This window comes from Physella acuta, unplaced genomic scaffold, assembly GCF_028476545.2.
Source record: "Physella acuta isolate Inbredline_101_S28 unplaced genomic scaffold, ASM2847654v3 ptg002284l, whole genome shotgun sequence".
Taxonomy (NCBI): Eukaryota; Metazoa; Mollusca; class Gastropoda; family Physidae; genus Physella; species Physella acuta.
In genome coordinates this window covers 1-19,234 of record NW_026733782.1, presented here as the reverse complement: position 1 = coordinate 19,234, position 19,234 = coordinate 1, and the positions used below count along the sequence as shown (strand labels likewise).

General features: G+C 33.9%; 1 protein-coding gene across 1 annotated transcript; it reads right to left on the bottom strand.

The window, feature by feature from the left end:
- Positions 1-3,768: 3,768 nt before the first annotated feature.
- On the bottom strand, positions 3,769-19,234 carry LOC131932797 (uncharacterized). The gene is made up of 20 exons (XM_059289710.1): positions 19,189-19,234; positions 16,835-17,316; positions 15,967-16,308; positions 15,448-15,670; positions 14,983-15,203; positions 13,605-13,774; positions 13,280-13,444; positions 12,305-12,478; positions 11,798-11,900; positions 11,359-11,598; positions 10,098-10,296; positions 9,645-9,795; positions 9,421-9,549; positions 8,687-8,914; positions 8,315-8,504; positions 7,951-8,104; positions 7,574-7,723; positions 7,217-7,323; positions 6,820-6,912; positions 3,769-6,061 (listed from the first exon to the last, which is right to left on the bottom strand). Exons 2-20 carry the CDS (start codon positions 17,256-17,258, stop codon positions 4,938-4,940), a joined length of 4,587 nt encoding a protein of 1,528 aa, XP_059145693.1. The 5' UTR covers positions 17,259-17,316; positions 19,189-19,234; the 3' UTR covers positions 3,769-4,937.

Below are 19,234 nucleotides of genomic sequence, written 5' to 3'. Positions count from 1 at the left end.
TTAATTCTTTTGTTTTCTAATTTTTTTTGCAATTTTTTTTTGTTTTGTTTTGGAAGCTGTGATTATCAAACTAACAGATCTCTTATGGTCATAATACACATTTTTTCCCCATACAACTATCGATAACAGTCCTAGAGACGTGTACAGTCAACAAGTTATGTGTAGAGAGTTATGACAATGTCAGGATTATGACAAGAGTATACGAGCGGGTTCATGCAGGTGGTAACCGATAGCCTGTGATGTAGTACAGCAAGCTTACAAAACAGCGTCGATTCTGCAGCTGTTACTTCTAAAATAATTTTTATCTAATGGAGAAATTATTACTAAATACGCTTTCACAAACACATTTGATGCACATGATTTATATTAAATTTATGTTGATTGTTATTGTAGTGATTTTATTGCAATGTTGGCTTATACACGTTTTGATAGAACGGTTTAGGACTTTTGGGTCGTCTGCGGAGAGAGACTAGACAGAGGGGCGTAACCGCGTCAACTTTCCGCAGCTCACTAAAAAATCTGGCACGCTCACAGCTGTTCAACTTTTTAGTGTCATGCTGATCTACACTTATATCTAGGTCAGAATTAAAATTATGGTTGATGTAGATAGGGATTTTGTACAGTTTATTTCAGGTTTCTCTTCGTAGGCGGTGGAGGGGTGGGGGATGAAAGTTTCAAGTGCTCCCCGGAAAATAAATGACTGAAAGAAACACTGATTTGGGGATCGCACTAATAACTGACCCAGCCGTAAAAAAAAATTTCTGATAAATTTGGTAAAACGACCCCCGGGTTTCTTTTTGACATTTTTCTCCGTGTAGGGGGTGGGGGGGGGGGTGGCTTGAAAATTTCGGGAGCATGACATTACTTTCTGGCCATACCCCCCCCCCAATCTCACTTTTACCCCATGGGTCAATCAGCCTCTGTCAATCACTACCTCTCTCCCCCCTTCTTTTTCCCCCTGTACCTTCAAGTAAGTAAAATGTGTGTGTTGTGACCAGATTTTAAAAATGTAAACATGAGCGACATGAGTGCACCATGGCCAGTTGTTAACGTGAGCAAACTTTCCTTTTTGGGTGTCCTTGTGGAAAGGAGTCCATGTCTAACACCCCCTCACCCCCCACCCTCACACACATGCACCCACCCACCTACAAACACCCCTGCGCCTCTGAATAACCCCAACAGCTGGCGTTGACACTTTCCGCGCTGTGTATGATTCATGTAGACCTACATGCTTAGATAAGAAATAGAAGAAGAAAAACAGTGGTAAAGGGCAATCGATGACCCGTTGAAAGATACGTATACATGACGTGTCTCTTATGTTGTGGACACACGTTTCAATCTAGCTTGCGGGGACGCAGACGTGAATGTCAACTGAAGAAACCACTTGCCCTGCAACGATTGGCTAGCATTGACGTGTGTTGGAAATCTATTGGCTCCCGAGGACAACGCAGTCTCGTTTCTAGAACCTCAGCTTGTTTGTGTGAAGATTTTATTTCATTAAAAATTTCTTTTTTCTTTTTTTTTCAATAAAGTGATCAATAATACGTTATAGTTTCTTTTTCTAAGGGAATAAGTGTGGTGGTCCCTATGCCATATGAATTTGCCTTATTGATAAAAAGTATAGAATTTCGTGTCTCCAGCAAGCATTAATCTGAGACAGAGGCGTAGCGACCCTTCCCGGCGCCCGGGGACAAACTTTTCGATTTGCACCCCTCCCCCTCAAGATTTCGATTTGCACCCCCCCCCCTCACACTTTAAATTTGGCGCCCCTCCCCCTAAGTTCGGCGCCCGGGTACATGTGTCCCCCCCCCCCCCCCCCCCCGCCCTCCCCTCGCTACGCTACTGATCTGAGATGTCTAGTCCAAGATTTTAGTTTTTAGACTTAGATTCTAAAGTTAGGTAATAAAACATGAAGCCCGCTTATCTGCATACTTTTCTATCACACGATCAGTTTCTTCCAGGCATCTCTTCGCTGGGGCTCCGCCCCCCCCCCCCCCAACCCCTCCCCGAAGAAAGTCTACCGCCCCTACGAACAAAATGCAAGAAACTGAAAGAAACACGATAAAGGGTAATGTTATGTCAACCAATGATCGATTAAACCATGCGTGTATAAACCACTAAATAAAGTTGGCTGGCCTAATACTTGTTGACCTCAGCTATAAAGTTCAAGTGAATGAAAGTTTGAACATGAACATTGGTAAACAAGCGTGTTAACATTAGACATAGTTCATCCAAAAGAAATCAGAAGACAGAATGATATAATAGTTCATCTTTTCAACTTGCCCCAACAATCAAGTGGTTTCACAATGGGTGTTATCCTTAGGGGCAGACATGATGTCAGTTTTGTAACACACGGTCACACCTAGGGAAAGAAAGGGTTGACTTACGTGACGATGCTCTACATAGGAAGGGGGTAGGGATAGTCAATAAAAGTGACGTAGGATGTTAGCATTTTAAAGTTAAAAGTTAACATGTGGGCGGGGAAGGGGTAACCCTTTCATTTGAAGGTTGAGTCTCTTCAAGGCTTACACAGCTTACAGCTCGTCTTAGTGTGACGAAGTATAGCTATAGTTGCAGGGTGAAGGTACACTGGGTTGTAAAGATATAGTCTACACTTACGCCAGCGAACACCTTATTGGGAATACGATGTTAATGATTGACATTGATAGCGTATAATTAAAAAACATCAATACCTACTCTCTACATAATTGAGCCTTTCGTCCAGTTTTTTTTTACATCTTATGAGCGGTATGGTAGCTCAGTAGAACACTCGATTACTCAAAAATGAACAGTTTGAATTATGGTCCCAGGTTCTTAAGGCGCCAATGAGTCAGCTCTGATCAGTGTTGCATTCTGACATTCGGGGGTGGGGGTGGCACTTGAAAATTCCCGGGGTGGGGGTGGCGGGCTTAAATTGGGGGAGGGACACTGGTTAAGGTTTATATTTTGTACATAAATTCTATTTTGTTTGGGGGATGGGGGGGGGGGCGAAGAGATGTCTGAAAGAAACTCTGGCTTTGATGGGTACCTTACTCGTGTTAGGGAAAGTAAACACGGGTGTGCATATAACTGGCCTCACGACCCCTACATATGACAACGTCACAGAAACGGGTGAGCTCTACTTCTGGTCTAAAGACTGTCAAGTCTGAACCATTTTTTTTCACTCCGAGAGGAAAGTAGGTAGGTTAAAACAAACAAGGAAAAGGTAAGTTGTCAGTGAAGCAGAAGCAGCCGGAATGACGTGGGCCTAACTTGGAGGAATTGCTCAGAACCGTGTACAACGGAGTGCTGTGGTTGCGTCCCTGTGCTCCACAAGTGGCCCACATGAACGATGATGATGAGGATTATGTTCCCCTTTTGATTTTTGCTAGAATGGTAAAGGTTTCAGACAGCTCAAGATTAAGGGGCAAAAAAAAAAGTAACAATGATCGAGGACCCGATAAAATTTAAGGAAGAGTTAGGTATAAATAGTTTTGTCTAGCTGTTTAAGGGTTTTTATGTTGGGACGGCGTGGCTTAGCGGTAGAGCTAGGGCAAAAAGGTGTCTGGGCATGGTGCTGACCATACTATCCCCTCATGGGGGTGGGGGTGGTCAATAGAATTTTAGAGATAAAGTTTTCATGTGTGTGCCGAGGTCTCTGAAGCAGATGAACTCAACTCCATCTGCCCATGTGTCTTGAGCACGAACAGGAAAAGATGATGATGATATTGAGACTGACATTAGCAAGATAGATTTTTTTTCATAAAAGACAAAACAGTTATAGCCTACTATTAAATACTTTAATACGGTCTGCTTCTATATAAATACCTGTGTATAATACATTCAGTGTGTACAAAAACATGTACACAAGTCAAGGTATACTGTTTGTGTGTACATGTATAAAAAAAATTTACCCAGGATTTAAATTTATTTTTAAAAAATACCCATTTAAAAAACTTTTAAAATCCTATTTTACATGGTTACATGGATAGGCATGGTTCAGTGGTAGCGCAAATGATTGTTAACCTGTAAGTTTTGAGTTCAGATCTTAGGCTTAAGTCCATTGATCATCAATGATGTGTACCTGGCTCTCAAACAATGGAAACTGCGAGCATACATTTAAGGCCAGATAAACTCTACTTCATCTACCATTTTCTAGAGATAGTTGTTTCATCTGTCAGTTATTAAAAAAATTTTTTATTTCAATTACATAAAATTATTTTTATCCAACAATTCTATGCAATCTCCATCCAAAAAAGTTTTAAACTGATCTTTAAAAAGAAATGTTTAAAAAGAGCTGTTTTGGATATAGGTCTACTACAGTAGAAAGCATTGTATTTGTTTATAAACATGAATCTTTCATTCAGTTAAAGATATCTTTAGAAAAAATGTGTTTTTAGATTACTTGTAAAATATCACAGCTCAGCTATATCGTACAAAATAAAACGGTAAACAAAACAATAAATATGTACAATTTTGATTATAAACTTAGATTGTAATTAAACATCAACATAATTAGCCCAGCAAAAACTTCAAATTTAACAACGTATAACAATTCTACATTTTTATAAATCGTCATCCTTCAAGTGGAGAAGCACCGGATAGTATCAAAACCATTTAGCAGACTTCATGGTGTCTTCCTAAAGCTGAATCCACATTCTTTTTACATTATTTCAGCTGAATTCGTCCATATTTGTTTTGGCTAACTTTCCTTTCTTCTTAATGGATGCCATTTATAGAGAACCTCCGGACATTATTATTTTTGGTCTATAATTGTTGTTTATTTTTCTTTCTTGATATTAGAAAGACCTAAATTTAACATTGTTCTAGTGCTGAATCACAATTTATTAATTGGCAATGATGCCATTGTTATTTATTTTATAATTGTTGTTTATTTTTCTTTCTTGATATTAGAAAGACCTAAATTTAACATTGTTCTAGTGCTGAATCACAATTTATTAATTGGCAATGATGCCATTGTTAAATTCCTGTTCTGCAAATGTTGCCATTTTTATTTGCTTCTGTCTATCTTGGAGCCACTTTGTTTTCATTGAAACAAAAGTCTCAATCTCTCTTGCATTGTCTGTTTTTTGCATGCGTTTCTTTGGATACTGCTCCTGTGGAGTGACGTACCTCCCAGGAACATGGTACCATGCAGAGCGGTGATGTACCCTGTGGGAGACAGGTCTTGGACAAGGGGGGTCACCCAAGAGACTTGTGATGTCGCTGTGAGGCCCACTGACGGACTTGGTGTTGCTGACAGTGATGTCGTGGCACTTGGGGATGTGGCAGTGAGAGGAGTGAGCGCTGGACGCGGATGACCTATCCGTCAAGATGCTGCCTCCACTCCAAAGACGGTTGGACGCGCGGCTGCTGGAAATTTTACTGATAGATGAGGATGATTTTGACTCCAGGTCAGATGTCTTAATCCTCTGGTAATAAAATCTTGGGTGGACCATTGACTGGATGATTACTCGCTTCTTCTTTTTCTCATTTGCTTGTTTATCTACCACGTCTAAATAATGCTCAGATGATGGCTGGTTTTCACTCACTGTGCTGTGATTCATTTCCTCCTTTGGCATATTCAAGGATATTATTTGCTTTCCGTCTGTTTTACCATTTTCAATAGCTAAGTAGCCCTCAGGAGAAATATTATCATAATGACTGTGTTCCCTTAATAGATGTTTTTGATCTGCGAGAAGCAGGTTTTCAGATCTTGTAGAATTGGTTTTATCTTTACTCCCATAATTTACAAATTTTTTCAAGTTTTCAGAACTCTCACAAGACAGTGGGAAAATTTGTTTTTCTTTTTCTCTCCGCAACAGTCTACGATGGTCCGTTATGTTCGCTGGCCTCTCTCTGGAAGTTGATAAACTTCGCACGCTGGCCGTATCAGACCTGCCTTCTGCTCTATGTATGTTGTGTGATTTGGTGAGTTTCTCACCCATTCTTATCCACACCACCTCATTGCTTCTCATGGTAGATCTGCTAGTTGGGTGGGAGCCATGTTGACCCATTTTAAGAGCTACTTTGACTCTTGTGAGACACTGTAAGGTGAGTTTGGTCAGATGATTATCCACCCCTGTTAATAGAGAAAAAAAAATAATATAGGCCTATATTACTACTTTTAAAGAAAGCATTCTTTTAAAAGCTTAAACAGCAATATTCACTATTTATTATACTGTTACATACATTTCATCTTTTTCAGTTTCATTAGAAAATTAATAATGTTGTTTATATTTTTAGTCAATTTAAATAAAAATATGTAATACAAACTATAAACATTAATAATTCATTTTTTACATTATACAAAGTTGTTGTTTTCAAGAAAAGCATTCTTTTATATTTTCTTGCAAGAAACTTCCTTTGCAGTTTTACATATGTTTGTACTTTAATTGCAATGTTGTAAGTAAAGGCTAGCAAACCCATTCTGGGGCACAGGTCAAACTCTCAATTTTGCCCTCCCCCCATTATATATAAGTTATTCATGCTGGTAAAAATGCCACCCTAATCTCATCCAAACTGGTTTATTTTGATGTCACACAGATGATGATTATGTAAAAAAAAAGCTAAATGTTCTGTAAAGTTAAGTAGCAGTCAATTTTGTTCTAAACGTCGACTATTTATAATTCAGTGATGCAGCTCAGGGGGAGCATTCTGTTTTTTTATACCTCGTTTGGTGTCCCACCCACCCTCCCCTAGCTACGACCCTGGTTGTAAACTGATCAAACTACCTGTTAAGTCATCACTAGTAAATGTGGATGTCCTTACATTGCGAGGAGACTGCCACTATCACTACCTAAAAATTGAGCTAAATGCTACCTCAGCATTTCAACTTACCCAACTCTGAAATTCTCAGGTCCAGGCAGCGCTGTAAGTACTTCTGGGCCTCCATTTTGGCAGCACGACTGGATTCATCAGCTAATAAAACTCCTGTTTGGTTTAAAATTTGTATTGTGATTAATGAGGTCTATTGGGGACAGCATGGTTTAATGTGTTTAAAGGCAGCTTAAACTATTTGAAAATTTGATTTTTTTTCATATCGTTTTGACAACAGTAAACAAATAAAACAATTAAGATTTAATATAAATATAAACTTATAATTATTGAATAAGTTTTGTATTAAAATTCGTAAAATTCATCAAACCTAGATCGTAAAACATTTAAGATTTAATATAAATATAAACTTATAATTATTGAATAAGTTTTGTATTAAAATTCATAAAATTCATTAAACCTAGATCATAAAGAACATCAGCAACTGATGAGTGTGACTGCCCATTACACTTCTCTAAAATGGTCAAAGCTTGTCGAAGCAAAGATTTGACTTTCATAACAGTATCTCTGAAAAAAATTAATAAAATAAAAATGCAATTGTCTCTAGCAATAAATTTTAGTTTTTGGGAGACAATTATGCAAATAAATTAACATGTGAATTATTTTTTTATATATAAAACCACCTATCAGGTGTGGCAGTAAAAGTTTTAAAAATTTATTTTTCTTATAAATGTATTAATTTGTTCCAGGATTCTATTTGATCCAGATTTTTAACAAATGCAAACATTAAATCTTATCACATAAGAAATTCTTTTACCCCTGGGCACCTTCTGCTTGTAACATCACCTTGGCCAGCATGACCAATGTGTCACCTGCTGACTTACTGGACAAACCATACCACTGCACCTGCAACTTCAACACTTCTCGCAAGTACGACTCAGCCTTTAGAAAATCCTGTCTACTTGCGCTGTAGTTTTAAGAACAAGTTAAAACTTTTTTTAAAAATATGTCATTTTAACAAATTCATTAAAATTGTGAATATTTACACAAAATATAAATTACTTTTTTAATTAGAAAAATATTAGGGTAAAAAACTGATAAATTTAAAAATTCACATCTTGAAAACTTGTTTATATAATGCCCATTATTTTTTCTAGTTACTAAATACAATGTATAAATTGGAAAATATCTTGCCTTAATGATGCCATGTGTTTGAAAATTGTTGATTTGAGAACAAAGCAGTTGGGGTTATCTTCAATACACTCTAGGGCTTCTTTAAAGAGATCTTCTGCTTCATAATGATCATTTAGTTGTAGGTGAATGAAGCCTTGATGGCAAAGAATCAGTGCTAAAAAGTAAGAAAAAATGTAATGTCATTATTAAATGGTAAATATATTGAAAAATCCCAAGGTAATTTTTTTTTTAAATAACTCATTGTATTTTTTAAAATTCTTATTAAAAAAAATGTCTATTTTTATTACTATTGAGAAACTGTTATTATCTCAATAAACAGCTAAAAGTTGTTTTTAAATATCCTAAGTAAAGGAAACAGTCCCACCTTTAAGATAATGTAACTGACTCTGAAACATGAAGTCGTCATCCAAGTTGTCTGCTGATAGAGCAGCATGCAGGGCCAGTCTGAACTCAGCCTCAGCTGAAGGAATGTCTTCTGATGCCAGCTTAAGTTCTCCAGCCACACAGTGGCAACGACACAACAAAATTTGTTCTCTGATCCCAAGCTTTTCAGTCTGCCGCCAAAGTACAACAAAAGCAAAATCAAAAACCAAGATCATTTTCAAAGAAATAAATGTAAAATTTTTAACCAAAAGTATTTTTTATCGATTTTAAATTGTTTAATTACTTTAAAAAAGTTACTACTTAATGAAGTATTCTTTTTAATTGATTTAATTTTTATATCTTACAACTTTACCTGTGTTAGGTATTTTGTAAGGGATATTAGTAAAACCACAAATTCTTCTTTGTGCCCACAATTTCGAAGAAAACTGGCAATATTCCAAAACAGATTAGTAACTTGAGAAAAGCTGAGAATCTCTTCCTTGTTTTCTTCATTTATCAGTTCTTTGTCTGTAGAATTTTTATTTAGGCTTCCTTGTGTAACAAAAACAGATTTCTCAACCAGATTTCCATTTGAAATCATCTAAAAACCAAATAAAAAAATAAATTTTTAAAAAGTGTTATTGTTGTAAGGTGATAAATAATCTTTTCAAATTATTTAGATCTACATTAAATGAAAATTTAAACTCTTTCACACTTTAAAAAAAACAACGAATTTTTACTTATCAGAAATTTTGGGATTAAAAATATTTTTTGTCAAATAGATGGGGATAAGGCACATGTGCAGAAAAAACGGGACATAATTTTAGTCAACCAACTATCTCATTTAACATTTTCTCCCCACCTCCTCCTACTACCACACAAATGACACAGAAAAAAAACACAGCACAAACACTTTTGTAAATCAATCTGCAAGGTTTTTTATTATGTAAAAAGAAACAATATGCAAGCCAGTTAAGCAAACATATTCTCAATCAGAATTTTTTTTAATTGAGAAGTAGAGCAAGATGACCCTAGAAGATTTTAGGCTGTTAATCTGCTTACAATGCTGTACAAGATAATTTATTCCTGTGAGAAAAAACAACTCACTTGTGTTTGGCTAGCTGACAGGTTGTTGCTAAAACTTTCATAACTTTCATCCTCTAGCTGTATTTCTGATACAAATACTTTAGGGCTCGGGCTGGTGATGGTGCCATCCAAAAAACTGTTTTCACCATTCTATATAATTACATTGACAGGTAATCATTAAAAATTGAATTAAATTAAGGTTCTATAAATAATCATGTTGACTGTCAAACAAAGATAGTATTTACCTGATCAGGGTTGGTTGGAATCCCAAAAGATTTAGCAAGTTCAAGGTAAATCATCCCAGCCAACTGACCATTGGTCTCACACACTGACCAATAGAGTTTCAAATCCTCTACCCATAAGTTTACATCCTCATCAAATATTTGCTGCAATATTCTATTGAATATATAGAGGTATAGTTTAAATAATCATTACTTATACATTATTTACACAATATGTTGCTATTCCGCAGTAAATGTAAATTCATTATGGAATAAAAATGCAACACTGTTAATGAGATTAATGAAATAATTCAGATGAGTAAAAATTAATATATTAGTACTATTGTCTATTTTTTTTAAAATAGAAAGCAGAATACAATTGTACAGACATTTCTTAGCTCTGACCAACATATAAGACATTATTTCACATCTCAGCTGTCGTATGAGAGCTACTCTACTAATCACCTCACATCTTACCTATAATCTGTGAGATAATCCACTAATCCATTCAAATCCCCTGACATCATCATATGCCATGGCAGCTCCTCCATAACCTGCACATCTAAAGGCTGCTGGGAAAAATACCTGACCAGGTGCCCGTGGTACAGGCGTCTGGTCGAAGACTGGGAGAGTTTGACAATCATCTCTGGATCATTAGGACAAGTTGAGATGGAGTCTGGAACATAAGGGACGTTTAAGTAAACTTTATATATATATGGTTCCATGGTCTAATAGATCATTGGATGATTGCACATTGGAAATCCAAGCACAAAGTCTGGGAAGAGTCAAGTAATGCCAAAATATCAGCCCCCCCCCCCCCCCACCCCCCTCTCTTCACACAGCTGATGGACCCAAGGGATAAACTTATCTGTTGGATTTCTTTACACTTAGTCTACATAAAATATAATTTCATTATACTTAGCCTATGTAAAATATATAACTTCATTATACTTAGCCTACATAAAATATAATTTCATTATACTTAGCCTACATAAATTATAATTTCATTATACTTAGCCTACATAAAATATAATGTCATTATACTTAGCCTACATAAAATATAATTTCATTATACTTAGCCTACATATAATATAATCTCAAAATACTTAGCCTTCATAAAATATAATGTCATTATACTTAGCCTACATAAAATATAATTTCAATATACTTAGCCTACATATAATATAATCTCAAAATACTTAGCCTTCATAAAATATAATTTCATTATACTTAGCCTACATAAAATATAATTTCATTATACTTAGCCTACAAAAAATATAATTTCAAAATACTTTGCCTTCATAAAATATAATTTCATTATACTTAGCCTACATAAAATATAATTTCATTATACTTTGCCTACATAAAATATAAATGTCATTATACATAGCCTATGTAAAATATAATTTCTGAACCTGGCAAACAGTATGGTAGTTTATATTGTCATGGTAACCACATTTGATAGTGAGTGGCAAGCAGTGGTTAGTGTCTGTACAACAAGGGGTCTATAATTAATATTACGTTACATCAGCCAATTAAATGTGTAACCATCCCTTCCCCAACTCAACTTCATTATCAAACACCACAAAAAGCAACCCCAATCCCACCACTAACACAAAAAATAATGCATTACAAAAATTAACATGCTATTAATCTTCCTTGTTTTGTCAAGCATCAGAATGAATCAACCCTCATAAACTATACAACAAAGAGATATTTTTTCTATACAAAGACTTACGAAAAAATGTGTACTCAGAAATCTCTTGCAAATATTTGTGACTGAAATATATCTTTCCATCCTCTCTTACATAAAGTGTGGACTTGGCAGAGCATTGAAACTGCAACCAATCATAGGGTGACACCTCAAGGCTGTCTACATAACCAATCATCTTCAGGATGGAAAGAATTTGGTTCTGGGTGAGCCCATTGCGTGACAGCGTAATCAAGCAAAGCGTGTCAATTACCCATCCATACGGAGCTGAAAAAAATTTCACATGAGAATTTTAAAATCTTTTATAACATTATTCAAAAAAACAAATATTATTTTTTAGAAAATGAAGTTAGTTTCTTATAACAAATGCAACAGTTTACTAAGATCAAAGTGGATTATACTTAATAAAAAAAACACCATCTGCCACAGATTTCCACTTGCACTAGCATGCAATGAATATATTTACCTGAATTTTTGTCATGCTCAGAAGATGGTTTCCCAAGGGCCCAGCTGTGTGTCTGCACCCAACTTTGTACACAGATCATCCAAAAGTTGCGCAGTGATAACATCTAGATGAGAAAAATTAAAATCAACACAAATGCGTTACCCGTTGTTTTGACCAATACAGAGAAAACAATGGTGCCCATAGCAGCTTGTGAGGAATTACACATAAAGTTAAGCTTTAATTATATTGGTATAGCAGATTTATGATACTGTATACCTTCACATAGGCACCCTATTAAAAATTATATATGAACATTAAAAACACTGTTTTAATTTCTGAGATATATTCACTGAATAATGATGTACCACAAATAATTCTGAAATTTATTCTTTTAAAATAATAGAAGACTTGATCAGAGAGTAATATCCAAATCCTTAAGCATATGATTAATATTTATTATTTATGTTATGATTATTTATAGATAAGTAAAAATAAACAATTATAACATAAAGGAGCTCTAAAAATTACCTCTGCATAGTTTTCCAAGAAAGCTGACAAATTAGTGTACACCCTGGGTCTACAGATCTCAGAGCCAATGACCATGGAGCCTAAAGGGGTTTGCATGATCTTCAAACAAGACAACTGGTGTAAAACTTTTTCCCCACCAATCAGCTGGCTTAGTTCTGGAAAGTGTTCTTTCACCTTCAAGTAAAAATAGTTCTAAATTTTGAAACTAATTATTACACATTTTAAAATGTAATAATACAACATATATATTGTAATAAAAAAAAAGAAAAAGAAATATGGTAAAACTACTAAATAGATATGGACAATTTTCAGTTTTAAAGGAGCAAAGAATATATTTTGCAACATTAACCATTTATTTTTTATTTTCAGTTTTGTTGATTTTATACCAGAGTAAAAACAAAACCTTAATTTTTTTAAAGACAAGGATTATAATACATTAATTTTGCTGCATATAATTTATTAAGATTTTGTTACGGTTTTATTAAGATTTTAAGATTTTGTCAAGCTTTTGTCAAGCTTTTGTTAAGATTTTGTTAAGGTTTTGTTCAGGTTTTGTTAAGATTTTGTTAAGATTTTGTTAAGATTTTGTTAAGATTTTGTTAAAATTTTGTTAAGATTTTGTTAAGATTTTGTTAAGATTTTGTTAAGATTTTGTTAGGATTTTGTTAAGATTTTGTTAAGATTTTGTTAAGATTTTGTTAAGATTTTGTTAAGATGTTGTTAAGATTTTGTTAAGATTTTGTTAAGATTTTGTTAAGATTTTGTTAAGATTTTGTTAAGATTTTGTTAAGATTTTGTTAAGATTTTGTTAAGATTTTGTTAAGATTTTGTTAAGATTTTGTTAAGATTTTGTTAAGATTTTGTTAAGATTTTGTTAAGATTTTGTTAAGATTTTGTTAAGATTTTGTTAAGATTTTGTTAAGATTTTGTTAAGATTTTGTTAAGATTTTGTTAAGTTAAGATGTAATACTTTACCATCTGTAACGTTGTCCCAGCATTGGTCAGAGAGCTCGGGGTGGCAATGACCAAAACATCTGGCCTTTGTGTCAAAAATCTAAATGAAACATCCGATTTGGTTGTGGTGAGTATTATTCTACATGTCTCTGGAACAATACCTGGCAGCCATGAACATTCTTTTACCTGGAGAAATTTGAAAATTTTACAGATTTAAATGTTTATTGTCTTAGCCAGTTCACATACGGGTCAAGTTACTAGTTTTTCTTTGTTAAATAAATATTGAAATGGTTTATTCTGATCAAATTAAAATAGTTATTTTTTTTTGACATTATCTGCTACTCACTTTCTGTGAACTCAGGTCATAGGTGGGGCCCAGCTCATTCACACCATCCAATAAAAGAACACATGGTCCTAGCCCCAGGGAAGCTTTGAAAGTTTCACACAAGGACAGGTAACTCTGGCTGTCTGAATCCCTTTCAGTTGCAGCACAAATAGAATTTGAATCGAAGTCCTCTGAAATGTATTTTTAATAAGGAAGAAATTATTTAACTTCTTTCTATAACAAATAAACCGGGAGTGATCTCCCCTAAACTTTCTCGAATATTCTTATATAAAACAACAAGGGATGGGAACTCAGGATATAGTTATGATTTATAATCCATTTTAAATACTTAAACTTTTAAAAATATAATAGAATCTCATAGAAAAAAGAATTGCGCACCAAGCGAACGCCGAATAAAGATGTGTATAATAGTGTGGAATATTATTAGTACTTCATAAATTCACATGCGTTTTTTGAGAAATCGGAAATAGTAAAAATTACTACTTCCGGTCAATGGAAATCACTCAAAATTTGATAGAAGGCAGAAAATTAGATCTTTTACTTACATGTGAAATGTCATTTATCTATCTAAAATAGTACTCAAGTTATAGGCTTTTAAAAAATTCAAAGTAGAAAAAGTTCCACTTCCGGTTATCGGAAATTGCTCAAAAGTTGATACGGATCTATGATTTTGATATAATACTTATATATGAAATTTCATCAACCTAGCTGTAACGGTTCTCAAGTTATCTTGTTTACACACACACACACATACACACACACAGACATACGGACAAGATTGCAAAACTATGTTTTTCCAACTCAGGGACGTTTAATTGCAAATCTGGGGTTTTTTTTGCACGATTACAATACTTTCTCTATACTTTGTATATACGAGAAAGTAAAAAAACAATGCAACTTAATTAGAAGTTTTTTATACAGTCAATATAAATTATTATAATTACTTTAAAATTGATTAAAAGTTATATTTTCAAACAAATGAAGATTGTTTATAGTATTTAACATTAATTGGTTCAGTTAGGCTTTAGTACAAATCTAATAGTCACAAGACAGATATCTAGTTATAAACTAGTCTTTCATTCCCCCCCCCCCCCCCCCCCCCCCCACATCTTTAGATGTCAGAGAAAATCATAGTTGGCTGGACATGAAGCAAATGAGATAGGTTTACTTAACCAGCTCTAAAGAATAAAGGGTAGCTTACTCATTAAATAATAATAGTAATTTAATGAACATCTGCTTATTTTATTAATATTTATTGCAATCATTTAACACAGCTCAATCAATCCCTAACAGATGATTATAGACTGCATTGATTTTGGTTTGGAATTAATTGTCAGGTTATTAATATCAATTTTTTTTCTTTAAATAATTTTCTCACCTGAGAACAAAAATTCTTTTCTCAGCATCTCAATACTTTTTCTTAAGAAGTCCTCCACATTGGTGCTTTTGTTTGATGCTGATGTAAAGTGGGAAATGAGGCATATCCCACAGTTATCCTCCCTGAAGCTGTGCAGCCATCTGGCAGCTAGTGTGGTTTTGCCACAGCCTCTGTCCCCCGCTAGCAGAAAGATGCTCTTTGCCACTTCAGTTGTAGGAACACTAATGATAAAAATGACATCATTATTGTGTACACTTAAGCAATAAACACATACATCAAAGATTGGACTGGGCTGCCCATTGCAGAACTTTTCAGATAGGCAGAGGACAAAGAAAGATACTAAAAATTAGGAGGGAATCAACTGTGGCGTCTCAAAGACCACAAAAGGGGTTAATGATAATTGATGAAAAATAATATAATTCTAAGTCATTTTTTTTATGTAAATTATTTACACTTAGTACATACTTCTTTTTCAATGCAGAAATTAAAAATTGGCTTTCATCATCATTTGCAGTATTTGAGTTCAGAACTTCTTCAACTGGATCTCCAGCTACCTTTCTTTTGCATGTTAGTGCAAACTCTGTTATTTGCTCTAAAGTTTCTTCTATATCAGTAGCTGAGACAAATACTTCTGCTCTCTTCTGGAGAAATGATTCTTGCACTAGCCAGTCATTGTAAACTCGTGTATCTGGAGTTTAAAAATATATTATGTTTAAGTCAACCATTGAAAGCAAATATAGTTATCATTATAGTTTCTTCTTTTATTCAAATTAAAGTGTACTTGCTAAGTCAAGTTGATTCACTGTTATATCTACAATATTATTTTTCTTTAATGAAAAGTACATATTTTAGAAAGATCTTACGTAAAAACAGTATTCACAAAAGGCTACATTGAATTTAATAATGATTTAACTTTTAAAAAAATAAGTGCAAACTTTGTAGTCAATGTTTAGTCTTTCCTAAAGTATAAATTTAATAGCTCACCCAATAATTTTGCATCGTGAATCAAAGGAGGTAAAACAAAGTCAATTATCTGTCGCCAATCTTCTACAACAACTTGTGCTAAATCTTCCAAAGTGCGAAAATATTTCACTGGTATTCCTTTGTTTACTAGTCTTTGTCTTAGAGTGTGTATTTTTTCCTTACAAAGTTCTGATTCAGAAGAATACAGTTTCACAATTTCATCTTTTTGTGCTTTATCGTGTATTGTTTGTAACCTATCGTCTAAATGATCAGATTGTCGATAATAAAATGTGACATGCTGGTCATCACACAGTGAGTTCCCTTGAATAATTTCCAGTTCTGTAACACTGCAGTATTGATGGCCTAAATAAAAAACATTAAATAACAGTAGAAGGGTAGGTTCATGAAGTAGAGCGCTTGACTGCTAACACAAAAAGTCTCAAGGTTTGATCTTGGAATCAAGTGTGTGGGACATCCCTGAGTCCACCCAGCTCTGAGAGGTACCTGACTCATGTAAAGGAAAGTAATGGCGTGATCAAGAAAGAGATGAACTCTACTTCTTCTGCCCAATGGATCGTAAGGTCATAAAGGGGAACATTAACAAAAAATTTTTTAAAAAAATGTGTTTTATTTATTAATTTACAGTACTAAACAAATTACTACATGTATTTCTAGCTATTATGTAAAATATTTAATTAAATGTTACAAATATATTGAGAATTATAAAAAAAAATTAAATCTCTCAATGTAAATAAAAAAATGTTGATTCAAAATAATATTATATTTTTAATTAATTATATCTCTTCAAAATTTAGCAACATTACAGAAAAGAGAATGTGCTAAAGGAGTTAATACTGAAATGTATTCTTGAAGCACAAATTTGAATTACCTTTCTGTAGAATCCAGGGGTGGCCACCAGAAGCAGCGTTTAAAATATTTTTATCCAACCAATCGTAATCTTCCTGGGCTCTTTTTAAATGTCCATCCAAACTGGACAATAAAGGAGGCTTGTTTTCACTTCTGAATGGACCATAAGTCTCTCCCAAAAGACATATGAAAAATGGTGCACATTTTTTTATCTCATCTAAGTGTGTTTTTAACATGATACCATCCTGTAATTTTTTTTGCCCAGGGTTCCATAGCAAGTCAACAGGTGTGAAAGATGAACCTCTACTTTTACATAATCTGTCAAGTTGTGGAAATACCACCTGCGAAAGATACTCTCTTTCCTCCACAAAATCTAAAGGTGTTGAGCATATAAAAGGAGAGAGTGGTTTCCTTAGTTCATAGTCAACACATTTGAAGACCTTCATATTAACTGTAATTTAATACTGTTCTCTTGATCTTTATTTTTCAATTAAAAGCCACAACCTAAAAAGAAGTCATTAAAAATATAAAAACATTTGAAAAATAAATTATCTTTATACCTTCACTAAATAATTTTTTTTATTACAGTCACAAGTATAGCAAAGCAATATTTTTATACAAATTCAAAACTTTTAGCTTTAAAAACTATCAGTTTAGTATAGTAATTAGAGCCAGAATTGGCATTTGGGTTAGATACCATGCATTAAATGAACCCTAACAATAATCACCCTTGATCCTAATCCTTACACAGGTTGGTATAAACTGTATTTACAATACCAATATTTCTTTCAGGAATTATGCAGAGGTGGGGGGGGGGGGGGCACTAAGTACCATCTGATAGTGTCTACTCCACCCCCCCACTTGAACAAAATTGAAAAAAAATATTTCATTTAAATAGAAAATATAGACTTTACTTTAACCATTGTCCACTCCCCCCTCCCCCAGAACTTTCAAATGCCTCCCTCCTCTACCACATGAAAGAAGCTCTGTAAATACTGTCTCAGTATAATAACTACAATATTAATTTAAGGCAACTGTATTAGACATTGCCTATATAGTATTGTAGAGAACAGCCTTGACTGAAAGTGTTTTTACAAAGATAGGTTAAATGGTATTATTTTTTTTTTAAATAAAGACAGTATGACAATAGCACTAACAACGTCCATTGCTGATTTCAACATCATTTAAAATTTATATTTGTACTATTTTAAGAAGAACTGGAACCAAAACAAATATTTCAATAATATTATTTATAAACACCAATCATGAATGCTTATGTCTGAGCTAATAAATCAATAGGCCCTAAATAATAAAATATATGACATTTATTCATTAACAATCATAATTCATCTAATTCAATTTGATCATCAGAAAAAAATTTGCATAATAAAATAGTTGTCTTCTTCTTCTTCTTCTTCGTTCTTAATTATTAGTGTAGAAGGGGATCGAGATTTATCTGCCAGTGGGTTTGAACTCGAGACTTTGTTCGAATTTATCAACCATGAGCTTTTTGCCGACTCGACCACGCCTCCAACACAATTAAGCGTTACGTGTCAATTGGTTATGCGCCATTGAGGCCATTGACTCCGATTTCAGCCTACTTTTCTTTTTGGATTTGCTTCCATAGCCTTTGTCCAACCAAGAACAAACTACAAGGCAGCAGTTGTTTAATTTTGGAGTTGTCTCTCCTAGAAGAGTGGCTGTCCCCAGCTAACGAGCCTCATCTGCCCGAGGGTTCGAACTCGAGACTTTTCGGTTTAGCAACCATGAGCTTTACCGACTCGACCACGCCGACCCCTAAAATAGTTGTAATATTAAAGATATTATCATTAGGCCTATAGCCTATGTTCCTATAAAATAAAATTTGGAAGTAATTTAAAACTGTTTTTATCATATTCATATAACTGGGTGACTGTAACACATGACAGTTAGGCCTAAACCTAAAAGTAATAATTCTAAATATATAGGCCTATTTTTCTGCCTAATAATAATAATATAAAATTAATAATTTAATAGAGCATTTATGACAAATCATACATTTAAAATAATTTATTTTAGTAAAAGTGTAGTACTGAAATCTAGTACTAAAAGTACTAAAGTAGATCTAGATATCTAGAATCTAGAGATCTAGACTAGTACCACACAGGTTCAATAGGGTAGGCTGTAGTAGTAGCCTCTGTGAGTCTGTGCCGTATGCTTTTTTTTTACTTTTTAAATACAATAGGCATAGGCCTATACTTTTTAATTTAAAAAAGGCCCCTATTATTTACTAGGCTATTAAAAGTAATTTGTACTTCTAAAATGTTAAAATAACATCTAGTCTATGTTTTTGTTCTATGTTTTCTACTGTAATTTTTAAGTGATTTTAGAGTTTACATTCTTTTAGCCAGAGCACTCTCATATTATGAACATCCATTTTAGT

Bases quoted from the DNA above. Each gene is read 5' to 3' on its own strand.
- LOC131932797 (XM_059289710.1), bottom strand. From the start codon at position 17,258: ATGAAGGTCTTCAAATGTGTTGACTATGAACTAAGGAAACCACTCTCT. The intron at 9,550-9,644 runs GTAAATACTATC...GTAATTATATAG, and splicing joins TTCCAACCAACCCTGATCAG to AATGGTGAAAACAGTTTTTT. The intron at 7,324-7,573 runs GTAAAAGAATTT...AATTTTTTTCAG, and splicing joins CAAGCAGAAGGTGCCCAGGG to AGATACTGTTATGAAAGTCA.